The sequence below is a fragment of the Vipera berus genome (assembly GCF_964194415.1).
Source record: "Vipera berus genome assembly, chromosome: 1".
Classification (NCBI taxonomy): Eukaryota; Metazoa; Chordata; class Lepidosauria; order Squamata; family Viperidae; genus Vipera; species Vipera berus.
In genome coordinates, this window is record NC_138202.1 from 69,339,728 (window position 1) to 69,362,252 (window position 22,525).

The 22,525-nt window shown below is 38.0% G+C and overlaps 1 protein-coding gene across 3 annotated transcripts in view; it reads left to right on the forward strand.

Moving 5' to 3' along the window:
• Positions 1-22,525, forward strand: part of GANC (glucosidase alpha, neutral C) — a 43,665-nt gene that overhangs the window by 14,752 nt on the left and 6,388 nt on the right. For all 3 annotated transcript variants that reach the window (XM_081312595.1, XM_081312594.1, XM_081312596.1), the window contains 15 exons: positions 4,494-4,590; positions 8,068-8,248; positions 8,518-8,632; positions 8,842-9,080; positions 9,790-9,916; positions 10,254-10,333; positions 11,386-11,529; positions 12,984-13,080; positions 14,737-14,838; positions 15,915-16,158; positions 17,182-17,246; positions 17,594-17,670; positions 19,244-19,318; positions 20,390-20,503; positions 20,837-20,949. In XM_081312595.1, the coding sequence (XP_081168721.1) occupies positions 4,494-4,590; positions 8,068-8,248; positions 8,518-8,632; positions 8,842-9,080; positions 9,790-9,916; positions 10,254-10,333; positions 11,386-11,529; positions 12,984-13,080; positions 14,737-14,838; positions 15,915-16,158; positions 17,182-17,246; positions 17,594-17,670; positions 19,244-19,318; positions 20,390-20,503; positions 20,837-20,949 (1,870 nt within the window). The remainder of the gene's footprint in view (positions 1-4,493; positions 4,591-8,067; positions 8,249-8,517; positions 8,633-8,841; positions 9,081-9,789; positions 9,917-10,253; positions 10,334-11,385; positions 11,530-12,983; positions 13,081-14,736; positions 14,839-15,914; positions 16,159-17,181; positions 17,247-17,593; positions 17,671-19,243; positions 19,319-20,389; positions 20,504-20,836; positions 20,950-22,525) is intronic.

The window sequence follows — 22,525 nt, forward strand, 5'->3', positions numbered from 1 at the left end:
ATCCAGCGTATGTTAGCAATTTGATCTCTAGTTCCTCTGCCTCTTCGAAATCCTGCCTGTACTTCTGGTAGTTCTCGATCCACATACTGCTGGAGTCTAGCTTGTAGAATTTTAAGCATAACTTTACTAGCATGAGAAATGAGTGCAATGGTGCGATAGTTTGAACATTCTTTGGCACTGCCTTTCTTTGGAATTGGAATGTAAACTGATCTTTTCCAATCCTGTGGCCACTGTTGAGTTTTCCAAATTTGCTGGCAAATTGAGTGTAGCACTTTTACTGCATCGTCTTTTAAGATTTTGAATAGCTCAGCTGGAATACTGTCACCTCCACTAGCTTTGTTGTTGCTCAGCTTTTCTAAGGCCCACTTTACTTCACATTCTAGGATGTCTGGCTCGAGGTCAGTGACCACCTCATTGTGATTATCAGGGACGTTAAGCTCATTCTTGTATAGTTCTTCTGTGTAATTTTGCCACCTCTTCTTAATCTCTTCTGCCTCTGTTAGGTCCCTGCCATTTTGGTCCTTTATCATGCCCATTTTTGCATGAAACGTTCCTTTCATCTCTCCAATTTTCTTGAAAAGACCTCTGGTCCTCCCTATTCTATTGTTTTCTTCTATTTCTTTGCATTGTTCATTTAAGAAGGCATTCTTATCTCTTCTAGCTATTCTTTGGAATTCTGCATTTAATTGGGAATATCTTTCTTTTTCTCCCTTGCCTTTCGCTTCCCTCCTTTCCTCAGCTATTTGCAAAGCTTCCTCAGACAGCCATTTTGCTTTCTTGCATTTCTTTTTCTTTGGGATGGTTTTGGTTGCTACCCGTTGTACAATGTTGCGAACCTCTGTCCATAGTTCTTCAGGCACTCTGTCTATCAGATCTAATTCCTTAAATCTATTTGTCACCTCTACTGTATATTCAACAGGGATATGATTTAATTCATACCTGACTGGCCTAGCGCTTTTCCCTACTTTCTTTAATTTAAGCCTAAACTTTGCAACAAGAAGCTCATGGTCTGAGCCACAGTCAGCTCCTGGTCTTGTTTTTACTGACTGTATAGAGCTTCTCCATCTTTGGCTGCAGAGCATATAGTCAATCTGATTTCTGTGTTGACCGTCTGGTGATGTCCATGTGTAGAGCCGTCTCTTGGGTTGTTGGAAAAGAGTGTTTGCTATGACCATCGTATTCTCTTGACAAAATTCTATCAGCCTGTGCCCTGCTTCATTTTGTATTCCAAGGCCAAACTTGCCTGTTATTCCAGTTATCTTTTGGCTTCCTACTTTAGCATTCCAATCCCCCATGATGATAAGGACATCATTTTTGGGTGTTAGTTCTATAAGGTGCTGTAGGGCTTCATAGAACCGGTCAATTTCATCCTCTTCAGCACCGGTGGTTGGGGCATAGACTTGGACTACTGTGATATTGAATGGTTTGCCTTGGATTCGAACTGAGATCATTCTGTCATTTTGAGGATTGTATCCCAGTATTGCTTTTCCTATTTTTTTATTGACTATGAAGGCTACTCCATTTCTTCTGAGGGATTCTTGCCCGCAGTAGTATACCTGATGGTCATCTGAATTAAATTCACCCATTCCTGTCCATTTTAGTTCGCTAATACCTAAGATGTCAATGTTTAGTCTTGTCATCTCTTGTTTGACCACGTCCAGCTTTCCTTGATTCATGGATCTTACATTCCAGGTTCCTATGGAGAAAAAATCTTTACAGCATCGGACTTTCCTTTCACCACCAGACATATCCACAGCTGAGCGTCCTTTCGGCTTTGGCCCAGTCGCTTCATTCTTTCTGGCGCTACTAGTACTAACCCTCTGCTCTTCCCCAGTAGCATATTGGACGCCTTCCAACCTGAGGGGCTCATCTTCCAGCGTCATATCGTTTTGCCTTTTGGTACTGTCCATAGGGTTTTCATGGCAAAGATACTGGAGTGGTTTGCCATTTCCTTCTCCAGTGGATCACGTTTTGTCAGAACTCTCTGCTATGACCTTTCCGTCTTGGGTGGCCCTGCACGGCATAGCTCATAGCTTCATTGAATTACGCAAGCCCCTTCGCCACGACAAGGCAGTAATCCATGAAGGGGAAAAATATTATACTTTTTATCTATCTTATAGTATCTAGATGTAACATCCTTTTTAATCAGTTTATATTTCATTTATATTAATAAAAGTTACATCAACCTGCTATTTTAACATTTCATATATTATAGAACATACTATATTACTTAAATCTCTTATCCTTCTTATAAGGCCACTTTGTGTGCAAAATTCTCTATTCTTTTAGCCATATTCAAATAAATGTTTATTCACATAATAATCCATCTGGTAGAGCAAGTCAAATCTCTTGTATCTGTCTTTGGTCTTCTTCTTTTGCCGAGTAATTTTCCAAGTTGATGTAATCCGCTTACCCAGCAGTTCCTGTATTTTTACAAATGTTGTTGGGAATGCAAAAAATGAAGTAAGATGAAGACTTTCTGTCTGTCAAACTTTGATGGTTCTCCTGATAATTCTATAGTCCATTCCATTTTTCTTGTAGATTTCTTGTAGAACCTTGTAGATTTTTTTCCTGTTTGTGTTAAATTGTAATTCTTTTCCTTTGTTATTTCATCAATTTGATCATACTCTTCTAATTTGCCGTCTGCTATCTGATTTATTTGTTCATTTGTTATTTCCTGGATGTTTTTTAATTGTAGATTTAGATTAGAAATATGCTTATTTAAATCATCAAAGTTGTTTCAAATTTTCTCATGGTTTGAGTCTATTGTTATTTGTATTTGTCCTAACATTACATATATTTCCTCCTGGAAAATATTTATCTTGCCTTAAAGTATTGCTTCTGGAGGCAATATTGAATATTGAATGTGCCATCCTGTCATTTTTTAATACATATGTGATATCCATAATGTCTCCCCCCTTCAAATAATCTTTCATCAATATTTTAATTCAAAAATCAATTTATTAGTCAGTCAAAATTACAGGTCAGTGTGTTAAGCTACTTTAAATCATTCCTAAAGATTCTCTAAAAGATTAGCCAAAAAGCCAAGGTTTTTCTTTTCCATATACAGTTCTTAGATTTAAGCAACAGTCTAGGTGTTGTTGTTTTTTTCTTTCAAAAACGTTTTAATCTTATAACTGTCTCTTCTTTGTTCCTAGCTGTCTTCAAGGTTATTTGGATTTCAAAGGAACAACTTTTTTTTGTTTCTCGGCATTCTGCCAATTTCTAAGTCCTTATTGTTAGTATTCTATTTTCTGATTCTCCACCAGATGTCAGCAGTTATTTCTTTTTTTAGTTTTTTTTTCAATCAAAAACTTATTTTTGTTATATATTTTTATAATTTCGTCAAAAATTCTTTAGGGTATAATCTTGACAGTTTTTTAGTTCGTAGAGTTGTCCAGCCTGTAGTATTTTAAATCAAATTTTAGTATATCTTTTCCCTCCTTTAATATTAATTTGCCGCTTCCGTCTGTAAGGGAATGGGTATATAGTCCCCTCCCTTCACTTCTGGGGGTTTTCTTGCTTTGGGGATCTTTTCAAGGATTCAATTAGTAGACAGAAGAAAGAAGATCAGTACTCTCACCAATTCCAAGCAGGCTGTTCACCGATGTTCAGGTTCGTGCTCTGGGACTTCAGCTGCAAGTAGCTTGGGCTAGACCACAGGTCTGCAAACCGCGGCTCCGGAGCCGCATGCGGCTCTTTCAGCCATCTCCTGCGGCTCCCAAGCCTCTGCCATGTACAGTCCAAAAAAAAAAGTGGGACTAAAAAATTTCAACCAATCAATTCAAATATGCAGGGTAGGTGCATATCTCGCCTTAGCTCCACTCTTCAGTGAAACCCTGTTCTGTGCATGTGCGCATGTACGTGCATGCGCACACATTTTTTGAGGCTCCCAGTTTTTCCTTTTGTGAGGGAACCGGTTCTGAGTGGCTCTTTCACTGTTTCAGGTTGCTGGCCCCTGGGCTAGACACAGATCTCACACTAGCCTTTCTCCTGTCGGGTTCAGAGGCCTTTCCCCGGATCAAACGAAACAATTGCCGTCGCTTCGTGGTCAACCGGGCACCCCTCCTTCATGGTCACCTCTTCGGGGTGACTTCGGATCCATCTAGGGTCTCCCTGGCAGGATGAAACTAGCCGTGGGGATCGGAGGTCCGCTTTCGCGCGGCCATGCACTATAGGCATACAACTGGAAGTCAATTATTGCAGTAGTTCTATTGCCTGTTTATACTGCAGCTTAGATGGCTTATATTTAACGTTTGGCTGGGGGCTGCACAATCTGTCTTTATAGAGTTGGACTAGGTTGCTTGAATCCTTAAAATGGGTTTCTTTCCTTAGTCTTCGTTCTGGGTCCTCACAATGAGACATCGACACAATTTTTCTCTATATTATAGTAAGTTACAAAGAGCCACAGTGTAGGTTAGTATTGAATGGGTTACTCTTTCATGCTGCCCTGTGTTTTTTCTACCTAACAGTGCTACTCTGTCTTAATACAGGTCCTAGTAGTGTAGGTTTAGATGTTTCTTTGCATGGATTTGAACATCTCTATGGAATACCTCAGCATGCAGAAACCCTCCTCTTGAAAAATACCAGGTAATGAAATAAGCATCAAAAGATAGCGAAATGTTCTAAATGTCATTGTAGCTCAAGACTTTTGGTCCAAGATCTGGGGGCTTTTGGCTAGTAATATCATAGCTATGCCATATTAACAGTATAACACGAAATGGAACACAACATTGTGTTCCACATTCACAGGAGGAAGTAGCTTAGCAGCCTCTCTGCTAACATCTAGAACAGTGATGACGAACCTTTTAGAGACCGAGTGTCCAAACTGCAACCCAAAACCCACTTATGTATCGTTGGGTGCCGGCTGGGTGTGGCCAATTGGATAGGTGTGGCCAATTGGGTGGGTGTGGCCCATTCGGTGGGCATGGCTGTGGTGGTAATGGCAGACTGGGTGGGACTAAAAAGTTCAATCAATCAATTCCAACTTTTTAAGATATTTTTTTTTCCCATGAGAAGTTGAAATTGATTGATTGAACCTTTTTTTTTTTGCACAAGGCGGTGGAGGCCTAAAGTGAAAAAGTTTTATAAAACCCAGCTGAAGGCCTAGGACTGGGGCGACGGCGCGTGTTCCCACAGAGAGGGCTCTGTGTGTCACCTGTGGCACGCGTGCCATAGGTTCGCCACTACGGATCTAGAATATCACATAGCTTCCCTGGACAGCGTTGCTAATCCCTTCAACTGATCTTTTCCTAAAAGCCAGTGTGGAGCAATGGTGAAGGTGTTGGATTAGGACAGGGAAGACCCAGGAGTATTCTCCTTATATGGGACTTTGAAGGTCATCTGCTCTCTGCCTAACCTCTCTCTCTTAGGTTTGTTGTTTGGGGGAGATGGCAAAAGAGGAGAAGGGAGTGCTGTATATACCACCTTGAGCTTCTCGTGAAAGGGTGGGATTAAAACCTAATAATAAATGAATGTTTCCAATCAGCCCCCGCTTCTCTGGATTTTAAGCGCCTTCCTCATTTATTGGAGCCATTTAGACTCAGCCTAATCACTCAGGATTCCCATGCCCATAGCTTCTGTTTTTCCTGCTTCTTGCTCACCTTCTCCTGTTTTCTTCAACATAAAACCTCAGAGCAGTCAATTATTGAAGGTGATCTTTGCTTTCTTTTGCTGTTACAATGTTTTCCCAAGAGTTACATTCTAGATAAATATTTTCTTTCAAATAACCCTTGCAAGAAAAACAGAATTGAGGACATGCTCAGTCTGCTCTGCTTTACATTCACTGAAGGATTCAGTGCTCAGCAAAATGTATGCAGGTAGTCCTTGACTAAATTATTCATTTGGTGACCTTTCAAAGTTACTGAAAAAGTGACTTATGAGCATTTTTCACACTTACCACCATTGCAGTATCCCCATGGTCACATGATCAAAATTCAGTCACTTGGCAACTGGCATGATTTTATAACGGTTGCAGTGGCCAGGATTCCTGTGATCACCTTTTGTAACCTTCTGACATGCAGAGTCAATGGGGAACACAGATTCATGTAACAACGATGTTACTAACGTAACAGCTGCATGGATCCACTTAACAACTGTGACAAGAAAAGTCATTACATGGAGCAAAACTCAACTCTGTTGGTTAGCAATGGAAATTTTGGGCTCAATTGTCATAAATCGAGGACTACCTGTATATACAGATACCTTTATAAAACCTATAAAGGGTTAGACATGTATAAATTTTATACAAGAAAAAGGGAGCTATATAAAATGCCAAGATGGTTATCCTAGGTATATTTGCTAGGAAGCAAGTCTCGCAGAACAATGTGGGATTTATTTCTGAATAAACACAATTATATTTGGATTGTCATTATTAAACCTGGACAATTATGATCTCCCTGACAGCCAGAGTTACAAGACTATGTCTAGCCAACTATAATCTAACACCAGCAGAATAGCAGAGTATGAACAGCATTCACCCAGGCAGTGACGTGAGATGTTGATGACAGATAACTTCATTAAATAATGTGCTATTTAAAGCATGAACACCCTTTTGCTGACCTCCAAATACATAGGATATCAATTTGTATAATCCCTAGCTGATATTATTTAATATGACTTGTCCTGCTTCCATACAAAAGCATCTCAAAACAATTTACAAAACACAACGTATAAAACAGCAAAATGTTAACAGGAAGAGGCGATCCTCCTTATTCCATAGTGTCGTTATCCAGTTTTGCTTATCTGCTGTTGAAAAATAAAGAATGTTTATTGTATAATGTATAAAGAATGTTTTCTTTATACACATTCAGTTTAGGGATATTTTTTTTGATATTTTAAGCATGCATAAAATGACAGGTGGGCTATAATTAACAAAAAATATAAATACATTTATTGTTAGGGTTAAGTTGTCTGCACAGTGTATCGGTATTGTTCATCATTTCTACTGCAAAAGATCACACCCTCACAAGCCATCAGGTGGCTTTCTCACAGCAAGCGGTATTGTTCTTTTTTGGAAAATCTCCGCTGGTCATAGAAAAGGTCATCCCTTCGGATTCGTTCACAATCTTAAGGGAGGGTCCTTTTGATTGCACTACTAGATGCTAGTTTTGCTCACAGACGCCTTCGGTAATTAGAGTGAGTCATGAGCAATCTGTACGTGGCAATGACATTGAGGATTGCAAGACCCCTTCACCAAGATCATGAAAGGTCCAAGTGAAGTGGAGAAGCCAATCTGAGCTACACAGCCATGATTAGCTAAATGAGTTGCTCCAAAGGACAAGAGTACCCACTGCTGCAAGTAGCTTCACAATCAGGTTGACACCAAGTGATATGCTGTGAGCAAGCAAGGAGAAGGAAATATAGGTATGTTGCATAAAATGGTCTCAATAGATCAGACATGTCAAACACAAGGCCCGGGGGCCGGATCCGGCCCGCGAAGTGGTTTCATGTGGCCCACGAAGCTATCCTGGAAACAGTGAGGGAATGGCCCCCACTGCCTTGGCCCTGGCCCAGAGACCCTCCTTCTGCCAGAGACCCTCAGATCTGTCCCACTCCTCCCCAGGCCCCCATAGGCACCCTTGATGCGAACGATGTAGAGCTGGCCACGCCCACCCAGTAGGCCATATGCACTCTAGCCATGCCCACCCAGTAGGCCACGCCCACCCTGGCCATGCCCACCCAGCCCCCTGAGGGCAACCGCAATGCTGATGCGGCCCTCAGTGAAATTGAGTTTGACACCCCTGCAATAGATGAATACTGAAAGCCAGCACGGTTGCTTCAACAGAGATATAGAAAGTTAGGCTATAAATCCAAAGGGTTGAGTAAATGGACAGATGATCATCTTACTCAGAAAACTGGCTGACACGTTATACATTAATCATTATTTTAATTGAACTGCAACAAAACTGGATCACATCAGGAGAAAGAAAACTGGTATAAACTATTACTATGGGCAACTTATTCCATAGTACCACAAGACAGTTGCTGCATTACAACGTCCTGTTCTCCCACTGGAGGACCTAAAATAATTTCTCTAAAAGCAGTTCATTTGTCTTTGTGTTCCAGTGATGATGATGTCTACCGGCTTTATAATCTGGATGTCTTCGGATATGCCATCCACAGCAAAATGGGCATTTATGGTTCAGTGCCCTTACTTCTAGCACATAAGCTTGATCAGACAGTTGGAGTCTTTTGGCTAAATTCCTCAGAAACATTGGTGGAGATTTCTACAAAAGCTTCAATGAAGGTGAGATGGAATATGTTCTGCATGGAAGTATATATGCATTGTATTCATAACATTACAAAGTATTTTCCACCAACCTGAAAATCTCATGTCAAGTTCGACAACTCCTCTAGCCATCTTGGTCACTGAAAGTTATCACTAATGCTGGAAAACCTTTTTTTAGATTTTTTTTAATCCTACCGCTATTATTTTTTATAAATACATTTAACACTATTTCTAAGTATTTGTATATGTTTGTTTTACCTTCTCAAACTCCACACGTGTCCAAACAGAGGGTAGTACCTCAAACTGATGTGCGCTGGATGTCAGAAAGCGGAATCATTGACATGTTCATCCTAAAGGGACCCAGCCCTTTTGATATTTTTAAGCAGTACGGACAGCTAACAGGTATTGGCTTATGAAGAAATTTCCTTTAGTCCCCTCCCTTGTAGCCTTCCAGTAATTAATCTACCAACTATGCAGTATGTGGCATGGGAACCTGTCCTGATTGTTTATACTAAGTGGAAGATTAAAAATGAAATATTTATCATTTCGTATGTTCTTAGTTATATTTTGAATGGCAGCACATTTTTTTCCCGCCTTTCTTTTCCTCACAGGCACTCAGGCTTTGCCTCCCCTCTTCTCTCTTGGATACCATCAGTGCCGCTGGAATTATGAAGATGAGGATGATGTACAAAAGGTGGATGCAGGTTTTGATACCTTTGACATCCCCTATGATGTCATATGGCTAGACATTGAGCATACTGATGGCAAGCGGTACTTCACTTGGGACAAGAAGAGATTTCCCAATCCTGAGAAGATGCAGCAGCAGATACTTATGAAGAAAAAACGCAAGGTACGTAATGCATGAAAAACAGAGGGGAAGTAATGTAGCTATGCAGCTTTCATCGATGCCTGCTGAGAACACCCATTTCCTTGAAAATTTTAATACAAATGTTGTTGTTTGGAAAGAAATACATTTATGGAAGAAAACGATCAGGCTAGCAAATACCCTTTAATAGTCTAAAGCACAGGTCTGCAACCCACGGCACCAGAGCCACATGCGGCTCTTTCAGCCATCTCCTGCGGCTCCCAGTCCTCTGCCATGTGCAGTCCCCCCCCCCAAAAAAGGGACTAAAAAAGTTCAACCAATCAATTCAGATATGCAGGGTAGGTGCATATCCTGCCTTGTCTCCACTGTTCAGTCAAACCCTGTTCTGCGCATGCGTGCATGTACGTGCACGCGCACACATTTTTTGCGGCTCCCAGTTTTTCCTTTTGTGAGGGAACCGGTTCCGAGTGGCTCTTTCACTGTTTCAGGTTGCTGACCCCTGGTCTAAAGCATTCTCTGTTTTTCCCCAGCTAACTTGGGGAGATTTTTTTTTGCTTCTTACATACGTTTTTTCCCATCTGCTTTAATTTGCTTTGATTGGGAATTCTGGCAATTGCGAATCCAAAGCATCTAGAAGAGAATATCAGCTTAGGGAAGGCTAATCTAATCATTCCCGCAACATATTATTCAGTCAACAATAAGGCTACTATGTTATTATCTCTCATGTTGGCAGCTGGTTGTCATTGTGGACCCTCATATTAAGATTGATCCTCTTTATACTCTATACTCACAAGCAAAAGCGAAAGGATTATTTGTAAAAGATCGTAATGGTGAAGATTTTGAGGGCATCTGCTGGCCAGGTAATAAACTCTCTTTGTTTTACAAATAACTTTGAAGAAGCACCTAAGAGATAGAGCAAAATGGATTTTCTCATTAATTGTAATTGACCTATTTGAAATAAATTGATAAAATCCTTATCTTCACAATTGTCAGATTTCTCTCTATTTCTGCTTCTCTTCTTATTTGTATCTTAACATTTGTCAGTACCAGAAATGACAATAATAGCTGTCTGTCTCATGTATCAGTACATTGGCTTGAACATTAATATTTTACATTATTGTAATGGGATATGACACAAAGAAAAAACCAGTTTTGCTTTTTCTTCCTGCAAATATAATACAATCCTAACATCTGCAGGTCTGTCATCATACCTGGATTTTACCAATCCTGAAGTCCGACAATGGTATGGAGATCAGTTTGACTTCAAAACATACAAGGTTTGTGTTCTGTAATGATACTGAAGGGATTTTATTATGCTTAAGGTTGATGTTAGTAATATTGATATTAGTAGTGATACTTTGTAATCATCTTTGTTTATGTGCAAGCAGCTTTGTAGGTGCTTTATATTGGGAAATTAGTTACATAAAAGCAAATGTTTCATGCTTTAGGTACAGGGGATTGCTTACATGAAGAGCATGGTGAGGGAAGGGGGGGAAAGGAGTTATGGTGGAGCCTGGGTTGTTGTGTATGAGTCATCAACTAGGAATTATTTTTCTGTACCTTCTGGTTCCTAGTACCAAGACCAGATCTCTTTGTTCTGAAGGGGTATAAAAGGTGGAAGACATCTTTCCTGGTTGTTACCTTCATCTCTCTACCAGCCACGAAGAGAGATGTGGCCACCCAACTCTATTTTGATCAAAATAAAAGTTGTTTGCTTGCTGAAACCTCGGCTCAGGAGTTTCTTTTGGCTCTTTTAAATTCCTGAGTAATGCTGGGGCAATTGTGAGGCTAAGTGTAAAACCTTACAATACAGTCAGGATTCGTAGAATATTACTATCTATTAATGTGGTTTCTATACAACCTTGGGTGCTTAATTTTGGAAATATGGAAAAAGACAAAATCTAAATAACTTTGGTAATTATAAATAAAATCCATCCAGAGTATAAAATGATAGACTAAAGCAGGACATCTTCTGCATAGTCATCTCTGTGTAGAGACCTTTTAGCTCATGCAAATTGCATTACAGATAAAGCTGGAAATAAGAGGAAGGTACCATCTTAAATACTTTATTTGGTTTAACATCTGTTTCAATTGAGAAGGCATGTGAGATATCCCCATTCTGAATAACCCTCAGGAAGAAAGCCTTCATATCTGACACTCATTCTCTGCTCAGTTGAATCTCAGGCACAACAGACAGTCAAGGAGGCCAAGGAAAAAGTAAAAAGTAAACCTTTCAAAGTAGTGTGAACAAAATAAATTAGTGCAAGTATTTAGATACAGTTCTTGTACTTAACTAATACATTAAAGAAACTTAAATGTTGGCCTACAGGGTTCTTCTGAAATTGTTTTTATCTGGAATGATATGAATGAGCCTTCAGTCTTCAGAGGAATAGAACAAAGCATGTCAAAAGACGCCATTCATTATGGCAAATGGGAACATCGAGATGTTCACAATCTCTATGGCTTCTACCAGGTAGGACAATTAGAACTGAATTAACAATTAGAACACTGGTAGTTCTTATTATTGCATTACCTGTGGTTGCTGATCTTGCATTTTGTCTATAGTTGTCTTAATCAAAGTGGTTTATAAATTTATTAGTAAAAAAGCAGTGCCATTATAATCACAATAGTTTGTTTTAAAATCTTTGTACAATAATACATTATTTTAAAATCTTTGTAGTCGTTAATGTTACTTAAAAACAACTTCAGTAAAGTATATTGCCCAATATCATCTTTTGTTCCAAAACATTACAAAAAAAGTACATTACTCTAGAAAGAGCACAGAGAAGAGCAAAAAAGATGATTAAGGGATTGGAGGCTAAAACACATAAGGAACGGTTGCTGGAATTGGGTACGTCTCGTTTAATGAAGATAAGGACGAGGGGTGACATGATAGCAGTGTTCCAATATCTCAGGGGCTGCCACAAAGAAGAGGGAGTCAAGCTATTCTCCAAAGCACCCGAAGGCAGGACAAGAAGCAGCGGATGGAAACTAACCAAAGAGAGAAGCAACCTAGAACTAAGGAGAAATTTCCTGACAGTTAGAACAATTAATCAGTGGAACAACCTGCCTCCAGAAGTTGTGAATGCTCCATCACTGGAAGTTTTTAAGAAGAGACTAGACAGCCATTTGTCTGAAATGGTATAGGGTTACCTGCCTGAGCAGGGGGTTGGACTAGATGACCTCCAAGGTCCCTTCCAACTTCTTCTTCTTCTTCTTCTTCTTCTTCTTCTTCTTATTATTATTATTATTATTATTATTATTATTATTATTATTATTATTATTATTATTATTATTATCAATATCATTCATTTCTTTCTTTCCGTTCCTAAGATGTATCACTTCTGTGTTTCCTATTTCAATATACTTTGTTATATTTTATCATTCCTGGCCCTCACTTCTGTATAATTCCAATCCCATTGCTACATTTGCTAAAAATGTTTTGCTTACCATTACTTTGATGCATAGTGATTAAAGTGGTGGATAAGAAACAGGATACCATGAGTTCTAGTCCCCCTTATGTATGAGTTTGAAAACCAGCTAGGAGACCTTGGGCCAGTTACCCTCCCTCAGCCCAACCCACCTCACAGTTGTGAGGAAAATGTCTATGGAGATACTTAGTCATCTATGTCACGGTTGTCCCAAAGGTGCGTTTTCAAAAACCAACTGGACTTTCTTTGCTTTTACTTGAAGATATTTTGCTTCTCACCCAAGAAACTTCTTCAGTTCTGAATTGAAGAAGCTCCTTGGATGAGAAATGAAAATGATTTCAAGGATAAACAAAGAAACTCCAATTGCCATTTGAGAAAGCATCTCTGGGACAGTTGTGAGGAAAATAAATCACCCTGGGTTCTTCAAAATAAAGATGGAATATCTAATATAATAACAGTATAATAACAACAATAGTAGTAATAATAACTTTTTCAGCAAATGGCAACTGCAGAAGGGCTGGTGAAACGAAGTGGAGGGCTGGAAAGACCCTTTGTTCTTACCCGCTCTTTCTTTGCCGGATCGCAGAAGTATGGTAAGTGTCGAGAAAGACTCATTTTTATTTGGTATTGCTCTTTTAAAAGCCAGTTGCACAAAAGACAAAGGCATGCTTTGCCAATGCTCACTGTCGTTCAGATTCCCATACAACCATTAACCCAGTGGTTCTTAAACCGTGGTTGGTTATTTGCCAATGTGTCAGATGATCAGATGTTTTGAAAGAAAACATAGAAATATGAGGATCTCAGCCTGCTGGACTTCCTTTGAAGAAAAAAACTGAAAGAAATTCTACTTTACTGCTCAGCAAACTTTTCAATTTTTTTTCAACTTCCTGAGGCAGAGGTAGAAAAAAACTATTATTACTTGGGAATAAAAGAATGTCAGAAATATAGGAGATAGGATTTAGCTTAGTTTTAATTTGGAAAGCCTACCGGGAACCAGATACAACTTGCTTAAAGGACATATTCAGCCTGAGCTTTGGGATTTAACCATTTCTAAGTTACTCAATGGTTTGAACAATTGTATGCTTGAAAGTAAAAGAGATGCAAGCATATGTGTTTAATTGTGCACATATTCCCTTTAATTCTACTGTGATCCACAGTTAAATCTGAATGACCTCCAAGGAACTATAGTTAATCAGATTTAGAACAATTTAGGCTGTTAAACTGAAACATGGATTTATTTCAGCTGCTGGCTTGATAATTAGAGTCCAAACGAGATCCATACCATTCTGTTTGCTTATTTCTGAAGGGTATTGCTAATCTTCATTTTATAAAATCACCTTTTTTAATAAAATGCAATGATAAACAAATCATGCTCTCTCTGTTCCCACAGTCGTGATAGTCATGCTATGTGAGACATTTGTAAGATGTTGAATTTGAAATGTGAAGACAAGCAAAGCACCTGATATGTTGACATATGAAGAGTACAACAAAGGCTTTGCTGTTGTACTTTATCCTCTTTTTACATGGCAAATGATTTTTTTCAATAAAAATATTAACTATTCTGGACCTTAATTATTATAAGCAGCCTAGAGTCATCTCCAGGTGACAATGGGTATATATAAATTGAATAAATACATGATTTAAATAAAGAAGAAGTAAATAATGAAAATTATAAAAAAAAACAATGGGCAGTAAATTCCAAACTTTTAGGATGGCCAAATTTTTAAGACAGTGAAAATCACTTAGTTATAGAGGCATCTACAGGACCTTAAGAAGTGTAAGTTCCATTATTTCATCTTATTTGTGCTGTGTCACACATACAAAAGAGGTGGAATTTGTGTCATATTGGCACGGCACTGTTTTTGTCATTAGGCACACAAAGATGCCTCTGCTTAATTATATTCCAAAAAATAGTTACAGCCTTAAAGACATATGTGAATTCATAACACATTACATGGAATACAGTATGTGTTAAAAATCAAACCATAAAGATCTATGGAATAGTGCTCTTCTTAAATCAGAAACAGTATTGTAAGTAACTTAGGATTTTGCAATTGGGTTCATTCATGGCAATACACACTTTTCCTGGCAATACACAATTTCCAGTGAGTCATTAACTTTGTAAGGCCAGCAACTTATATTTGTAGTGATATAAAGTATGATATATATTTGGAAGCAAAGCTCATTCAATTCAATTGGCCTTATATCTAAATACAGATAAGGTTAAGATTTTGCCATGATATCTTCAGGTGCAGTGTGGACTGGAGACAACACAGCAGATTGGAGTTACTTGAAAATCTCCATTCCAATGTTGCTGACAATCAGCATTGCGGGAATTTCTTTCTGTGGAGGTAAGATATATATATTTCTTTCTCATTTCCATTTAACTGAGCTTCCTTTCCTCTTGCAGAAAGTATATTATGTTCCATTAAGACAAAATAAAAAATAGTAAGAGTAACTTCTGAAGTCTTAAACAGACTCAAGACACTTCAAATTTGTTTGCTTTTAATTAAAACATTTATCCATGCGGTGCACAATCAAGAATAATTCACTTTAATAATACAAAATTATATTTAACCTGCTGCAGTGCTTAGGTAAGAAAGGCTTGCAATATCAGTACCAAGTGGGCTTTTATAGGGAAGCTATTCATATCATGAGCTGGGATCCATTCATTAGGAGCCTAAGAACCATGTTACAACAAATCAGACCACTTGTTGACCTGAATTTTATTCAGGCTGAGTACCAGCAGCTCTGAAAAAGTGTATCCCAGCTTTTTTTTTACATTTATTAGAGGCTGAATCAAGAACTATCAGCCTTCCAAACATGCATCTCAGTTAACATTCTACAGTCTGATTTCTAATTAGTGGATTCATATATATTTACTGCTCAAAAAAATAAAGGGAACACTTAAACAACACAATGTACTGTATTTAATAGTAGGATGTCTTATCTTGTGTTCCCTTTATTTTTTTGAGCAATATATATAAAAAAATCATATTTTTTTCATATATATATATTTTTAAAAAGGGACGCGGTGACTCAGTAGGTTAGGATGCTGAGCTTGTCGATCAGAAGGTCGGCAGTTTGGCGGGTCAAATCCCGAGTGCCGCATAACAGAGTGAGCGCCTGTTACTCGTCCCAGCTTCTGCCAACCTAGCAGTTCGAAAGCACGTAAAAATGCAAGTAGAAAAATAGAGACCACTATGGTGGGAAGGTAACAGCGTTCCGTGCGCCTTTGGCATCTAGTCATGCCGGCCCCATGACCACGGAGATGTCCTCGGACAAGCTCTGGCTCTTCAGCTTTGAAACTGAAAATTAGTCTGATTGGTCTTAGGAATGGCCTATGACTCTATTAATAAAGGTGGACAATCCAAGAAATTTGAATTTCTCACCAATTTCTGGCAAACAATATTTTTTTGATGTCCAGCGGATGTCGGTGGATTTATTGGAAATCCAGAACCAGAACTACTGGTTCGATGGTATCAGGCTGGGGCTTTGCAGCCTTTCTTCAGAGGCCATGCCAGTAGGAACACCAAGCGTCGTGAACCCTGGCTATTTGGGAAGAAGAACACAAAGATCATCAGGGAAGCTATTAAGGAGCGCTATTCCCTGCTTCCTTACCTTTATACGCTGTTCTATCAAGCGTACAGCATGGCTGAACCAGTTATGAGGTAAGCTGGTCATTGAAAAGATTTAATTTCTGCTTTATGCTAAACTATTTGTAACAAATATAGAGTGTATGGTTAGACACCACATAGAAATGTTAATGAAATATGTATTGAAATGCATGCCTAGCACAGATGCTAGTTCACTACTTTAGCTGTGATCTCTTAGGACACCATCTGTGTATCATGAGCTAGTAAAAAACAGGCCAATGGAAGGGTTACCTTGAAACTCTTTGCATTCTCTAGAATTAAATGAGGTATGAAATACAATTCCCAATCAAACTTTCAAGATCTTATTATTATAGATAATCTCAATAAAGGTAGTTTTAGTGCTTATCTATGGTGGTGATTTCTTGGTCTGGTCTATTTAGTAGGGTTGATTTCAATCTTGCAAGTCTGATTGTGTTGTACTACTTCTTCTGACTTATAGTTAGGATGGTATCTGAGTTGCTTTTGAGTGTGTTCTGGATGTTCTGGATGTTTTATCCCTTGTTGCTTTGGCAACAGAGTTTGAATATATCCATCAAGGTCATCTTTCTTACTCTCTATATATACAGCTTTCCAGAGTTTTGTTACAGAAAGTAGTAACAAAAGATTTTTAAACCAGCTTTCCATTTAGTGCTTTTGGGACTATTGTAAATTAGCTTTGTGGGGGTTGGCTTTCCTTGGTCTTTGATTGGCATACCAGGGACCAAATTCTAAAAAATTGGTTGAGCCAGTCAGGGGAGTGGATAGGACCAAATCAGTTAATAAACTACCATTTACTATTCTTTCTGAGGCTTTTAATAAGTTTCTCTTTGTAGCACTTTTGTATTATAATTTTGTAATTATAATTATAAAGCTCACATGGTATAGCAGTGATTACACACACACTCACACACATCAAGATATTTTAAATAGTTAAAATAGCAACTTTAATGCCCACATCCAAAGCATGAACTTAAGAAACTATAAATAGATGCAGTATAGGAGAGAAAATTATGCTCCTTAGCATTTGTATGAATAGTGAAATGTCTTTGTTTTTTATAGGCCTCTCTGGGTAGAATTTCCAAAGGAATTAGAAACTTTTGGCATTGAAGATGAGTACATGCTTGGTAAATTATTGTTATTATTCCAATTTATATACTCAATTCCATAAGAATTGGTGGAGATGCATATCATTGTATTGATTAAGGCTCCTCTGAGTTGGCTGAGGTATTGCTACTTCAGCACATTTATATTGTATATTACAGATGTCAGGTGGTTGTTTTTTTCCTGCGGTAATTACAACCAGTCTCCTTGGGTGGCAGGGTTAATTAAGGAGCACAAGATGTTCAATGATGGATACAGACCTGAGCATAAAAATCTTCCTAGATCATACTTACAAACAATTATTTAAAATTGTGCTAATTATAGGAGATGAAAAGTGAAACAGGTGCATTTTTGTATGTTTTTAATTTAGGAAGTGCCTTGCTGGTGCATCCAGTCACTGCTCCAAAAATCAGTACAATCAGTGTCTTTCTGCCAGGCACAAAAGAGGTAAGAGAAATGGAATGAATTTCCCTCCCCACAAACACACACATATACAAACACACACACACATCACATGCTGACATACACTTTACATATACACATATAAAGGTAAAGGTTCCCCCACACATGCGTGCTAGTCGTTTCTGACTCTAGGGGCCAGTGCTCATCTCCGTTTCAAAGCCGAAGAGCCAGCGCTTGTCCGAGGACGTCTCTGTGGTCATGTGGCCGGCATAACTAGACGCCAAAGGCGCACGGAACGCATACACTGATACTAATGAAAAAAATTATATAAACAAAATCTTCGCTAAAATAAGAGTGCAGGGTGCTATTTGTACACTGCTAATTTAATTTTCTTTACAGAAATGCCTAGTAAACCAACTTTGGTCCGGGTACTAATGAATATATTAGTCATTGCTCCCACCTTATGGAACATCTTATCCCCAGAGGTGAAGTGGGCATCCATTTTTCTGGCCTTCTGGAATAGCCTTAAGACCTCTTTGCCAACTAACATGGAGATCCAAGAGTGGTATCCAATCCTGGGATGGTTGGTGGCTTGAGGGCACTCCCTCTGCCTTTTTTATCTTTGTTGTTAACTCTGTTTTTAATTCTGTCTTATTAATTATTTTTATACATTTCTAATCTGTAAACTGCCCAATAGATAGTGAGATGGGCAGTGTATGAATTTGAAAAATTTCTAGATAATATATTAACTTAATTATTTATGGAACCATATTTTTTCTGGAATATTCTCGGAGATCTAGATAGAGAAGTGTGATTCCTCAGACAATGCTTTACTTGATACTTGAATAAGGTATTAACTATAGCAATCATTATAATGCCTTATACCCACCATCAGTATTGAATTGGAAATGCTTTTGACAAATGCCCAATTTAAGATAAGGCTTTGATTCTTTAAAGCTATTTAGAGCTTGAACCTGCTCATTCCAGGAAATACCTCTTAAACACCTATTAAAAGAGACAGCAAGAGAAAAGTTCAGATTCTTTTTCATGGTTACTTTTCAGGATAGGCAATTTTTTGCCCTCCAGACATTGCTGAATTTCAACTTTCAAAATCTCTGGGAGCTCAACCAGACAACAGCAATAATATGTTTTCCTCCTCTATTTCCTCCTCTTTACTTGATACTTGAATAAGGTATTAAGTATAGCAATCATTATAATGCCTTGCTGTTCAAACTCTTTTTCTAGAGAGTCCTCTTACCCTACTAGCCAACTCTAAACTAGGATAATCTGCTGCTACTTCAGGGAAGGGTTGGGGAAAGTAGCATTCTTGCTTTCTGGATTCCTGTTTCTGACCAATTGGTTAAATTGTTGAGTGGGAGTTTTGAGTTGAATAAATATGTATCAGTTTTTGAGAAAAATTTAAAATGGTGGCTTGATTATAGTTAGTGAAAACTTACTGCTCTCAACTTACTGCTATTTTGTATGTTGTTTGCTATTACTGTGTTGGTTGGGATTTATAAATTATTTATTGATTTGATTTTCTGTTAGGGTTCATGTGGGATTTCTGTATCTAAAATCTAATTCCTACTCATTTGTTTTCCTTTTTATTGTTTGACAGATTTGGTATGACTTCCGAAAATTTAGGCGTGTGGAAGGTCATGGCATCTTGAAGATCCCAGTAACATTGAACAATGTATGTATTTCCTTTAACATTTTTAAAAAAGCTTTATCTTCATTTTAATGTAAGTAAAACTGGAGTTCTGTTATGAGAATAGGATAATTCTAGCTTAGTGAACTCTGTTGATTTAAATGTAGAATTTGTAAGGATTTAAATTTAAAATTTGTAACTACCAAAACTGTTATCTCCTAATAATACCTTATTTCTGAGTAATACAGTGTGTGTATACAATATACAGGATTTTGTGTTCCACAAATAGAAAGGACATGTTGCGGAAGCAAAATACAGAATTAAGATTGTGTTGTCTTTCAAGCACTAAAAATATCGACACTGGTAATGTTTCAAACTAGACAGTGGAAATATAGTTTATTCACCAATATGTATAAATGGTTGAAAAGTATCTCTTCAAATATTAATTTTTCAAGATCATTTTAATTATGTTAACATTGAATTGAATATAGTGATAAATAATATAAAATAAACACAGACTTTTCTGGAATATATGAAATTTGACAGAATTAGTTAGGCTCCCAGTAGATATTATTTCTACCAGTTTAATATTTTATGACCCCATTTGCTCTTGCTAATACAAATGTATTGTTAGCCCTGACTAAGTACCTAAGAAAAATAGGGCTTGATGTTCTGAATCGAATACTACATGCTAAGCAGGAGCTAGCTACAAAAAAGTATTTCATTGTCTGTTTCCTTTGTCCAAAAGTACTTTATTGTACTTATTTATTAGCTGGGTTCATACAATATTTTAAGCCAGGCATGTCAAACTGCCAGCCTGTGGACCGGATGCATCATACTGAAACCGCGCCCACCCCATTGCCGGCAATGGGGAAAAAGTTGTGATATGTCACACGACGTCACGTGACGTCGCGAGTTTGACATGCCTGTTTTAAGCCATAGTTTGTACTGCTTTGGCTTTGTAAGTTTTATGAACTGAAACATTGTGATTTGATTTATGGCTTAGAGTCTTGTGAGAACACATCTAATTATGGTTAATTTAATAAGCTATGGTTAAAAAAAACATTATCTTAGTGCAATGTGTGAATCCAGCTACTACTTATTTTCTTTTTGCAGATTCCTATATTTCAACGTGGTGGGACTATTATACCTTTGAAGATTTCTGTAGGAAAATCCACAGAATGGATGGTAGATGTTCCATATGAACTGCATGCTGCACTAGATTATAAGGTTCTCTAAAACTATTTTTGTACACACATTTATTTATAGTTAATTTTAAATGTATATAAAGTTATTTAAAACGAATAATGTCATTTTTCATTTTCACTGATTTCTCACTCTCCATTTTAATGCCAGTATGATTTTGGTTTTCATTTCTCTAATTAGCAATTACTTGCTTTCCATCTAACACTATAGGAAAGTAAAGCAAAGCAATGTCTATCTGTGTTTGTAAATGAGTTTGCTTGTTTGCTTGCATGTCTTACCCAGATTTGCAGCTGGGCAAACATCCAAATGATAGTGAATTTGATTGTAAAATAATTCTGTGTTTTGCCTGATGTATAGGGATGTGCAACAGGTAAACTATACCTGGATGATGGCCACTCATTTCATTATCTCCATGAGAAACAGTTCCTGCTCAGAAAGTTCAGCTTCCATGAGAATGTCCTCTCCTCCAGGTAAAATATACCCTAAATATGGAAGGAAGAATCAGAAAGTATTGATTATCATAGGCTTTTACGTTTGCATTGCTCATCAGTTTCACACTTCAACTTATAAAGACCAACCAACTGCAACTTTCAGTTCCTTGTCCTAAAAAATGTGTGCCAATGACTTCGTTCAACTATAATCTGAGCAGGTAACTAAAGGTATATATTTGTCTGGAACCAATTAGTACTTTTTGAAACTCAGCGAAACTTTGAATTATAAACATGACTTTCACTTCTGTTCACATGACATACTGTATGTGACAAAGTCAGTCACTTATCTGGTAATTTCCTCTTTCTCTGCACTGGCATTCAATGGACTAGGCCAGGGGTAGGCAACCTCGGCTCTTTTATGACTCATGGACTTCAACTCCCAGAATTCCTGAGTCAGCTATGCTGACTCAGGAATTCTGGGAGTTGAAGTCCATGAGTCATAAAAGAGCCGAGGTTGCCTACCCCTGGACTAGGCCATTCAGTAGGAAATGATTATTGTCAAAGCCCTTCTTGCTGTCACAAAGGAGGATGAGGGGTTACCATATCATATTTTTCGCCATTTCGTAAAAACAAAGCTTCAAAATTCAACCATTGTGGGCTGGTCAGGTTTGGTATCACCACAACTGGAGCTGGAGAAATTCCTCTATCCTCTATGGAACCAGGAGAGAATGGAATTAAAATAGAGGCAGAGACAGAGTGCCTAAAGAAGCCTTCTTTTTACAAGACCACTCTAACATTTTGTCTCTTTTTCAGCAGCAAGGAAAAAAGTATACACAACTTTAGAATAGAATAGAGCTGGAAGGGACCTTGGAGGTCTTCTAGTCCAGCCCCATGCTCAAGCAGGAGAACCTATACCATTTCAGACAAGTGGCTGTCTGACTGACTGGGGAAAACTAATTTAGTCTCAAACAATGCCCTGTATGGTTAGGTTTACCTCTTTCACTATTTTGTATCATGATTTGTTTACTATAATTGGTTTTCTATGTCATACAAGTAGACCTTGACTTACAACCACAATTTAGTCCAAAATCTTTGTTACTAAATGAGATACTGTATTTGTTAAGTGAATTTTGCCCCATTTTACAACTTTTCTTGCCACAGTTATTAAGTGAATCATTGTAGTTGTTAAGTTAGTAACACGATTGTTTTGTGAATCTGGCTTCCCAATTGACTGTGCTTGTCAGAAGGTCGCAAAATGTGATCACATGATCCCAGGATACTGCAACCGTCATAAATATGAGTGCATTGCCAAGCATCTGAAATTTGATCATGTGATGATGGGGATTTAATTTAATTTAATTTATTAATATTTCTATACCGCCCTTCTCCCGAAGGACTCAGGGCGGTGTACAGGGCAAGAATAAAACACAGAAATTACAAAAGATAAAAGGTAATTAAATACATGCCCAATTAAAAAATACAGTTAATACATACTAAAAACCCCAATAAAAATAATAAAAACCCCACCAATCCGCCCTCAGGCCAGGCCGGCTTGCTCGAACAAGTATGTTTTCAGATCGCGGCGAAAGGAGCGAAGATCGGGCGCCGTCCGGAG